Source organism: Budorcas taxicolor, chromosome 11, assembly GCF_023091745.1.
Source record: "Budorcas taxicolor isolate Tak-1 chromosome 11, Takin1.1, whole genome shotgun sequence".
NCBI classification, from domain to species: Eukaryota; Metazoa; Chordata; class Mammalia; order Artiodactyla; family Bovidae; genus Budorcas; species Budorcas taxicolor.
In genome coordinates, this window is record NC_068920.1 from 145988360 (window position 1) to 145998246 (window position 9887).

General features: G+C 54.0%; 1 protein-coding gene across 1 annotated transcript; it reads right to left on the minus strand.

The window, feature by feature from the left end:
* Nucleotides 1–276: 276 nt before the first annotated feature.
* Nucleotides 277–5495, minus strand: C11H2orf50 (chromosome 11 C2orf50 homolog). Its single transcript, XM_052649749.1, has 3 exons — nt 5254–5495; nt 3109–3148; nt 277–468 (listed from the first exon to the last, which is right to left on the minus strand). Exons 1-3 carry the CDS (start codon nt 5493–5495, stop codon nt 277–279), a joined length of 474 nt encoding a protein of 157 aa, XP_052505709.1.
* Nucleotides 5496–9887: the final 4392 nt, after the last annotated feature.

The following is a 9887-nucleotide window of genomic DNA, read 5'->3' on the forward strand; positions in this document are numbered from 1 at the left end:
TGCCTAGAGCCAGGAGCAGGATCCTGACTCAGCGGTCAGCGCTCCTGACCATGTGCATGGCCCCCTCTCGTGGGCCCTGACCCCTAGGGAAGCCCCACCATTGCCGGTTACATGGCCTTGGGCAAGCCCTCAAATCCTGTCCTTCTCAGGTGTGACGATGAGCCAGGAACCCTCTTGACCTCATGTGGGGCTCAGAGATACTGACCCCCAGCTTGTGTGGGATGCTGTCTGAGGCTCTGGTGATGGCTCCCCTGTAGCGTCCGCCCAGCCCTCCTCCTAGATGGGCTGCAGCTCCTCTTCCAGCTTCTTCTTCCGGGCTCCTTCCACGAAGAAGAAGTCAAGGCTGATGAGGGTTTTCCCCAGAGGCGTGTCCACCCGGCTGCCCACAGCGCGGTTCGTGGAATTGGGGACAGTGTCAGAGAAGCGAGGCACGTAGTCTGGCAGCTTCACGGGCTCCTTCTTGTTGCCCTGAGGACGAGGGGACAGTGAGAGTCATCTGCTGGGGGAAAGACAACTGGAGAGGCCTGAGCACGGAGGAGAAGGGGGAGGGGGGCAGGTGGCCTCTGCAGGAAGCATCCTCTGGGGGCCTGACCCCAGACCCCGCTCTGGATCCAAACTCAACTCTCCAGCCCAGACACCCTCTTCATCCTTCTCACCCCAAGGGCTGCCTACCCAGCGGCTTCCCTTCCCAGACTCCTTCACTGGGTTGCTTGACCTGCAATGGCCAAGGGAGGGACCACATTCAACTCTTTCTCCATCGCCCTGGCTAAAGACGCTGCTCCACTCATAATGGGAGCACCATGGGGTTGGTTTTATTTCTTTGCTCAATTTTTACTTTAAGTCTAACACACACATTACATTTACATTTAAAGTCCCTCAGTCGTGTCTCTTTGCAACCCCATGGACTATACAGTCCATGGACTTCTCCAGGCTAGAATACTGGAGTGGCTAAGTCTTTCCCTTCTCCAGGGGATCTTCCCAACCCAGGGATAGAACCCAGGTCTCCTGCATTGCAGGAGGATTCTTTACCGCCTGAGCCACAGGGAAGCCCAAGAATACCGGAGTGGGTAACCTGTCCGTTCTCTAGCGGATCTTCCCCACCAAGGAATCGAACCACTGCATTGCCAGTGGATTCTTTACCAACTGAGCTATCAGGGAAGCCAAAAATCTGATGCTTGTAGTCTGTTTCCTCCTTTTGGAGACCCCTAGCCCTCTTACCTGTTACCCTCTCATTCCCCCCTTTTCTTTTAGCAGAATTATATTGTGTCACCAATTTAGGGACAACACCCCTTATCACCTTGGAAGCAGTTATCGAATGAAAATGACCCCCCTTCCCCTGGGCAACACACACACAAGTACCCAAGTCCCAGCTCAACCCAGCCCCCCAACTCCCCCCCACCCCCCGACCAGGAAACAGAACCCCATCTGCCTCAGAAGCCTACATTTAACCCTCAGTCACTGTCTCCACCTCCAAGGGGACCGGGTCTCGACCTCTTAACCAGGAGCTGGCTTGCCTGCTTCTGAACTTTACCGCAAAGGGATCCTGTCTCTGCCCTCCGGCCCCTTTCTCTCACTATGTGATGTGAGATTCCCCCGTGTTCCTGTGTGTGGCTGTGGCTCCTTCGTTCTCCATGTTACACGGTATTCTGTGGTGTGGTTGTGTGAATACTCCACAGGTCACTTCTCTATTCTGCCACGGGGGCATTTGGGCTTGTTTCCAGTTTGAAGGGAGGTCTTAAGGAGGGGTGCTGCCCTGAACATGCTACCTGGTGCCTTCTGTAAACTGAGGATACGTTGAGTAAATGTCTGGATTGTGACTAATCTGATAAGCCTTCCCTGTCCTTGTTTATGGTTAACTTTGTGCTGCTCTGTGTCAAATCGAAGTGACAGGACCAGTTTTTAAGAAACAGGATCCTGGCTCTCACCTGGGAAATTCTGTGCAGAGGTGGCCCCACGGTGTGGGCTTTCTGGGCAGGGCGCGGGTCTCAGGGGTCAGGTTACTGATACACAGCCCTGGGCAGGGAGAGACTCTGCAGCCTGGGAACCTGGATCGGGGCTCAGGGTTGGAATTCAGATCCTGTGAGCTAAATCTTCCATCTAAGGACCAGAGCAGCCCCACAAGGCTAGTCTTACAGATGTCACACCATCCCTAAAACCCACAGGGGCCGTGCCAGTGCGGCCACCACCTTAGTTGGCTGGTTACATTGTTCAGTTTGCAGTTTGGTTCTCTGACCATGCTTTTAACAGCCAGATCATTCTTCATTTGCTCATTGCTCTAACATGAACTGAGCACGAAATAGTTACTGGGTGCTGGGGGGTAAAGACTAGCTGGAGGTGTGTGTTCAGCAATGAAGTCATCTTTGTCCTTTCTCCGAGGAAGCCCATGGCCAGGTAAGATTGTTCATTGCACGGGCCCAAGGAATGGGTGAGATGTCCTGGGGAATGAAGAATATGGTGATCTCGCCATGCTTGCCAGGAAGAGGCCTCTTGGGTGGGGCCTTGAAGGATGATTAGGAGGCCATTAGGCTAAGTGGGAAGAGCATAAAAGAGAGTGCATCGGTCAGTGTGGAGTGAGCAAGGAGAGGGAGGAGGCAGGGCTGGCTGGATCGTGGGAAGTGTTGCAAACCGTCCGGGAAAATGCAGATTTATGGAAGGATTTTAAACCAGGGAGAGAGAGAGAGTTTTGCAGTTTAGAAAAGTTACTCTGGTAGCCACGTGGAGGATGGATTGGGGCTGGTGATAATTAGATGCAGGGAATTTGTTTACAAGTGTGTTCACTCAGACTCATCCTCTATGTGGAGCCAACCTCACCTCACTCTATCTTGCTGATACCGTCGGACCGGGAGAAACGTGTCAGCAGCTGGTACTTACCAGTTCCAGCGAGTTCATCTCCCTGCAGTCAAGGAACACTGGGGAAAATTCATTTCTAAATGCTCTACAGAAGTATTTTATTTCCCATCAAATCCACAGTTTCTGGAAACAAGGTTGCATTTTATTCATCTCTGTCCATTCCAGCATCTAGCACCCAGCAGGTCCTCAATAAACAAGAGACGAATGAATAAACACTCCAAGTGCAAGCATTCCAGATGGGAACATGGTTTGTCTTACCATGGGGTCATAGTCTTTCAGGAAACTCCAGTTCTGAGCCCTGGAAAGGAAAGCATGATGACAGTGTGATCCTCCCTATGGCGTTTTTACCTTCATTTTAACAGGGTCACTCAGATGGTAAAGAATCTGCCTGCAATGCAGGAGGCCTGGGTCCTATCCCTGAGTCAGGAAGATCCCCCGGAGGAGGAAATGGCAACCCACTCCAGGATTCTTGCCTGGAGAATCCCATGGGCGGAGGAGCCTGATGGGCTACAGTCCATGGGGTCTCAGAGTCGGACACGACTACATGACTAACACTTTTACTCCATTTCAAGGGAATAAGTTGCTGCCACAAATGCGTGTATTACATCATGCAGGAACTACAATCATTAAGTGGAACTAACTCCAAGGATCAACATTTCGATAGAGAGGAAAGTCTGATTGCAGGGGGTGTGGCAGGTGGATCAGGAAACCGGAAGCCATTTCACCCCAAGCGTCTGCCGGGGTGGGGTCGGGTGTGTGGGGGTGGGGGTGGGGGTGGGGGTGGGGTCGGGTGTGTGTGTGCGAGTGGGGTCGGGTGTGCGGGGAGGGGGTCGGGTGTGCGGGGGGTGGGGTCGGGTGTGCGGGGGGCGGGGTCGGGTGTGTGTGTGGGGGCGGGGTCGGGTGTGTGTGTGTGGGGGGGGTGGGGTCTGGTGTGTGTGGGGTGGGGTCTGGTGTGGGGGGGCGCGGTCGGGTTGCGGGGGGCGGGGGCGGGGGCGGGTGTGTCGGGGTGGGGGGTTGGTCTCCCAGTCTTTTGTGAAGAAAAGCCGGCTTTCATCTTCACAAAGCTTGGTAACCTTCCAGGGCATGCGGCAGAGGAAGGTGGGTGGTGCTGGGGAAGTGATACTGAGAAGAATGGTGTTATCTGTGCTGGCAGTTTCATTTTTAATCTATTTTTAAAAAGTCAAATAATTCTCCAAGACTTAGAAGAAAAACAAAGTTTCTCTGCCCCAATCCGCACAGACCACAAACACCATGACCTAGAGTCATGGCACCAGGGGGACCCTGTCTTTGTAAATGTCCCCTGTACCCCAACACACACACACACACTCCATCTCTCCGACTCCAGTCCATCCATCAGCAATTCTAATTCTACCACTGAAACCTCCCTTGAATTCTCCTACCGGTCCCCAGCTCAGGCCAACATGGCAGCTCTGCTGTCACTTTAAATGTCACTTTGCCCTGCCCCCTCCACCTCACCAGGCACAGCAGCCAGACTGGTCATTTAAACTGTAAACTAAATAAATAAATAAATAAATGAACTGTAAACTAGCTCCAGTCAGCCTCTTGCTTAAGACCCTCCAGGGTGTCCCATGACATTTGAAAAAAAGTTATTGGGACTTGAGAAACTGCCCAGCTGCCTCCTCCTACTCCCCCCACTGAGGCTCTTGTCCCCTTCCTGACCACCCCAGCCACACGCGTGGTCTTTATATTGTGGCTTTTTTTAATACACCAGACTCTTCCATGGCCCTTCTCATACTCGGGTCCCAGCCTGAATGCCACCTCCCCAGACAGGCCTCCGTGAGCCCCCAGGAAAGCAAGACGCCAGTCTGCTCCGTCGGTTCCCTCCTGACACCAGCTGCACGTTGCTCTTGCCTGTGTCTCTGTTGCTTTTTGGCTCCTCGTCCTGAGAGTGAGGACTCCACGGAGATGGGCCTGGGCCCGTCTTGTCCCCTGTGGCAGCCTGGCACGGCGGCGGCTCTTCTAGGGACTTCTGGACTGAATGATGCCTGAAGGGACGCCCTTTGCTGGGTCAGAGGGCCGGTGCCCCTCCCCAGGCTGCTGCCACCCCACGCCTCCCCAGGCTTCCTGACCTCCCCACACTCCCACCCTCGCAGTTCATCCTTTGAGCTCCAGCTGGAAGGATTATTGCAAAGGGAAGCCGGGCTTCCAGAATGCACATGGTGGAGTCTCACCTCCCGCCTACCTGCCCCTACTCTGTGGGCCCATGCTGGGCTCCCTCACCTCCCCTGGTCCAGGCTCTCGCTCCTTGGCCCAGCACTTTTCTATCAGTGTCCTTCACCTGGCTTACTCCCTCTCACTCCCAGGTCTCGCTTTCTCCGGAAGCTTCCTAGACCCTGAGCTAGGCTGGGGGGCCCTGGGGAGAGGACAGAGCAGGACACTCACCAGCGCTGCTGGCTCCTCCTCTCGGCCTCCAGCAGCTCCCTCCACAGCTGGTCCCGCTGCACACCGTCAGCCCCTGGGGCTGACCGCTTGGCCTTCAGGGCCTGGGGGCCACCCGCGGGACCCCTGCCCACCGCAGAGCCTCCTGGGGCAGTGGACGGGACTGAGGCTGGAGGCCTGGTTGAACGCAGTCGGTACTCAGCTGATGTAGTTTTCTGGAGCCCAGGAGTGGGGCGGCTTCCCATGGGTGCAAGTGTGTAAGACTCTGTGTGTGTGTGTGAGAGAGAGAGAGAAAGAGAGAGAGAGAGAGAGACTCTTGCCTGAGCTCAGAGAGCTTTCCCGCATTTACACCAGGAGAGCTGTGCAGAGGTTCTCTTTGCCCTCCCGGATCCTGAGCTCAGAGTGGCCGAAGGGGACCAGGCCCTCCAGGCTGCAGAGAGCATTGGAGCCCAGTTGTGTCTGAGCTTCTGTCTGTGTTGACTGCTGCCCTGGGAACGGGCAGCTCCCTAGTGTGCTAAGGAGGGGAGGGCCTTGTGTGTCTATGTGTGTGTGGGGGGGGGGGGGGGGCGGGGAGAGAGAGAGAGAGAGAGAGACATCTGAGCCCCAGGCTTGGGTGGAGAGAGTTCCTGGTCTGAGCCAAGCCAGCTCGGCTGCCCTCAGCTCTGCCCCTCTGCCCCCCTGGCTGGAGACCTCAGTAGAGTCTGGGGGAGAGAAGCACCAAGAAGAGACATGGGTGGGAATCTGCCCCAGGTGGGTGCCGTGGGGCTCACAGGAGAAGGTGGATGGGCAGTTCTTTGTGAACGAGAGTGTGGCGCTTTGCGTACATGCCTGGCGAGGGAAGATCAGTGATGCTGCACAATGAACATCTGCTCTTCTGCAGAGAACTGGGGGGTTTGCAAAGTGCTGCCCTTGATCTTGCTTGACTCCCCTAGTCATGCAAGGCAGGCATCTCCAAGCCCACTGTACAGGTGAGGAAATGGAGGCCCTCACCAGCACGATAAGTAGCTGCCCAGGGCCACTCAGGTGCCAACTGTAGCCGGGCCTTGAGTTCATATCCTCAGAAGGAAACAGTGAGAGCCCCCAGGGTGGGGATTCCTGTTCTGAACCTTTGGCTCTGTTTCTGCTCTGACCCACACAGCCCAGTTCCCTTGTGGCCCCAGGCTCCTCCTGCTCTGCTCAGCTGGCATCCTCAGATATCTTCCCCTTTGGTTTGTGTCTCCGGCCCGTTGCACTTCCCGGGCTCTTGACTCCTTCTTACCCCCCGTGTGTGTTGGCAAAGTCATGGATCTGTGGGATGACCCGCTGGGCATGGTGCTCCTGCCTCTGCAAGGCTGGGAAGCAGACACACGAGCAGATGGCTACACACATACACACACGAACACATGTGCACACACACGCCAAGTCCTGCTATGTGGACGGTGCACAAGGCACCCCAGGGTGTTCGCATAGGTGTAGCCAACACACCAGCTGTTTGCCCACCCTGGGAGCATCTTTTGGATTCAGTTTTCATAAAGGAGGCCCCAAGGACTTGGGTCTTATAGGTGCCTAACATTTCCAGGTCGAAAAACTGGGGCAAATGCGAAAGCTTGCCAGGTGGCTCAGTGGGTGAAGAACCTGCCTGCCAGTGCAGGAGATGCAAGAGACTCGGCTTCTATCCTTGGCTGGGGAAGACCCCTGGAGGAGGAAATGGCAACCCACTCCAGTATTCTTGCCTGGAGAATCCCATGAATGGAGGAGCCCGGTGGGCTACGGTCCCTGGGGTTGTAAAGACTTGGACACACGACTGAGCTACTGACTGATTGAGTGCAAAAGCTTGGACACAGGAGAGAACAGGTATTTGAGCTCGGTCATTGGGTTGCAGGGAGGGGTCCAAGCCCTGGGCTGTTTGGAGCTATGTGGGGAGCTTGTGCACGGAGCTTGTGCACAAGGGAGCATTCCTGCCCTTGAGCCACAGGGCAAAGAAGACCAGGGAAGGACACGCAGGTGAGGGGACGTGGCTGTGGTCCAGGTGAGAGGAGGTGGTGAAGCCCCCGCTGGCCTTGGCTGAGGGCTGGAGGGAGGAGACGGGGTGAGAGCTGCCAGACTGCCGAGAGCTGCCGGCACTTGTCTAAGGAAGGGGCTGAGTGAGTGTGACCTGCTGGGACGTCTGTCTAAAACCTGGGGCTGCGGGACTGGGCCTCTGTCTCTCCAGAGCCAGGATGAGAACTGCTGGCCATTGGTAACTGGGAAGCCTCAGGGCTCAGAAGCAGGCTTCCCTGGCTGTCGCTCTCTCTTAGGTGTTTGTGGCCGCAAGCAGAGCCAGGACAGGTCCCTGCAGTGCCCAAGAAGTGGCAGCTTTGATCTCCTTCAGCCTCTGGAAGGGGTCTCATCAGTGTGTTCACAGAGCCCAGTGCCTTCTGCTGCAACACCACGCACAAGGCCGACTGCAGCCGGTGGCACAGAGTAGCCTGGAACAGCCTTGCAGTCTGCTCAGATACCCTGGCCCAGGTTTCCTGGTCACCTGCTCCAGAGATAAAGGACAGGACCAAAAAGGCCAGCCAGGGCAATCCTGGATGGCCGAGCATCCAATGTATGTAGATGCTGAATGTTTCCATGTGGACTGGTTTTTAAAAATTAAAATGTATTTAGAAATTATTTTCTAAATTAGTCCTAAAGGAAATCAATCCTGAATATTCATTGAAAGGACTGTTGCTGAAGCTGAAACTCCAATCCTTCGGCCACCTGTTGCGAAGAGCTGACTCATTTGAAAAGACCCTGAGGCTGGCAAAGATTGAAGGTGGGAGAAGGGGACGACAGAGGATGAGATGGTTAGATGGCATCACCGTCTCAATGGACATGAGTTTGAGTAAACTCCGGGAGTTGGTGACGGACAGGGAAGTCTGACATGCTGCAGTCCATGGGGTCGCAAAAGTCAGACATGACTGAGTGACTGAACTGACTGAGAAACTATTTCAGACTGATAGTAGAGAGATGAGTATATATGTGACAAGCATACACAATAAGATGTTCCTTATAAAATCTAGGGGATGGTTAGATGGGTATTCACTGTACCATTCTTCTGACGTTTCTGTGTATTTGGACATCTCCAATATAAAATACTGGTGGGAAAAAGAGACTGCACCTGCCAGTCTAGCTTGAACACATTTCTTTCCACAATCACTGATCTGGAAAAAGTGTCCAGATTCACTCTGGGTAGGTCTCATTAACCCCACCCCCATCCCTCCAACCCTGGGGAATCAGGGGGTTGCCCCTTGCACACCTCACATCCCATAATATAACTTTCTGTATAACTTTCTAATAAAAGGGAAAATCCATGGATTTGGGAGGTTGCTGGAGTTGTGTTTCTCTTCCCGAAATCCAGAGTCCCAGACAGCAGCAAAAGGCCAGCCTTATAAGCAGGCCTTTTGAGGACAGTGGTCTCAGGGCTGTTGTGTTAACTCTTCTGTGCTTGTGCCACGTGGCTGACTAACAGCTGACTATCCCGCTTTCCCCAGGAACATCCTTGATGTGCAACGCGTGTGTGTGCGCGTGTGAGTGTGTGGGCACGTGCTCAGTTGTGTCAGATTCTTTGCGACCCCATGGACTGTAGCCCACCAGGCTTCTCCGTCCATGGGATTCTCCAGGCAAGAATACTGGAGTGGGTTGCCATTTCCTCCTCCAGGGGATCTTCCCAACCCAGGTTTCAAACATGCTTCTCTTGCATCTCCTGCATTGGCAGGCAGGTTCTTTATCAGCTGAGCTGCTGTGGAAGCCCAGAGGTCTTGATAATTTCCAGGAATTAGGTACACTACATTTTCAACACCAATCTCGGCTCTGAGAGATCATTTAAATATTCCCTGATAATTACATTAAAAATAGCATTTGTATAGCACTTCAGGATGGAGAGTGTGCTCACCTGCATTTCTGCCTGAAACATCACGGCGGCCTCGTGAAAGGGGGCTGGATATTTCTGAATCTGAGTGCAGAGCCTGGGAGCTCACGAGAGTGACCGCCCTCACCGCTCACATGGGCAGGAAATGCAGTGTCAGAACTGCAGCCTCTCCTGACTGCCATGGTCTCTTCTTAAATTGTTATTTGAAGAGAAAAAGCAATCCTCATAAACGGTTTTACTTTGTGCAAAATATAAATTCACTGGTAGATATTCTGGAGACTCAGGCTTCCCTGGTGGCTCAGCTGGTAAAGATTCTGCCTGCAATGCAGGAGACTGCAGTTCGATTCCTGGGTTGGGAAGATCTGCTGGAGAAGGGATAGGCTACCCACTCCAGCATTCTTGGGCTTCTCTGGTGGCTCAGCTGGTAAAGAATCCGCCAGCAATGTAGGAGACCTGGGTTCGATCCCGGGGTCGGGAAGACCCCTGGAGAAGGGATAAGCTACCTACTCCAGTATTCTTGGGCTTCCCTGACAGCTCAGTGGGTAAAGAATCCACCTACAATGCAGAAGACATGGGTTCGATTCTTGAGTTGGGAAGATCTGCTGGAGAAGGGAACAGCTACCCACTCCAGGATTCTGGCCTGGAGAATTCCATGGACTGTGTAGTCCATGGGGTCGTAAAGAGTCGGACAGGACTGAGCGACTTTCACTCACTGGATTCCTGGGAATTAGGAGTGCTGGAAAAATACGCTGGGCCATTTATTTTC

Coding starts and splice junctions, on each gene's coding strand:
- C11H2orf50 (XM_052649749.1), bottom strand. CDS start 5,495: ATGGGAAGCCGCCCCACTCCTGGGCTCCAGAAAACTACATCAGCTGAG. Junction 3,149..5,253: donor AGGAGGAGCCAGCAGCGCTG/GTGAGTGTCCTG, acceptor TTTCCTTTCCAG/GGCTCAGAACTGGAGTTTCC. Junction 469..3,108: donor TGAAAGACTATGACCCCATG/GTAAGACAAACC, acceptor CCTCGTCCTCAG/GGCAACAAGAAGGAGCCCGT.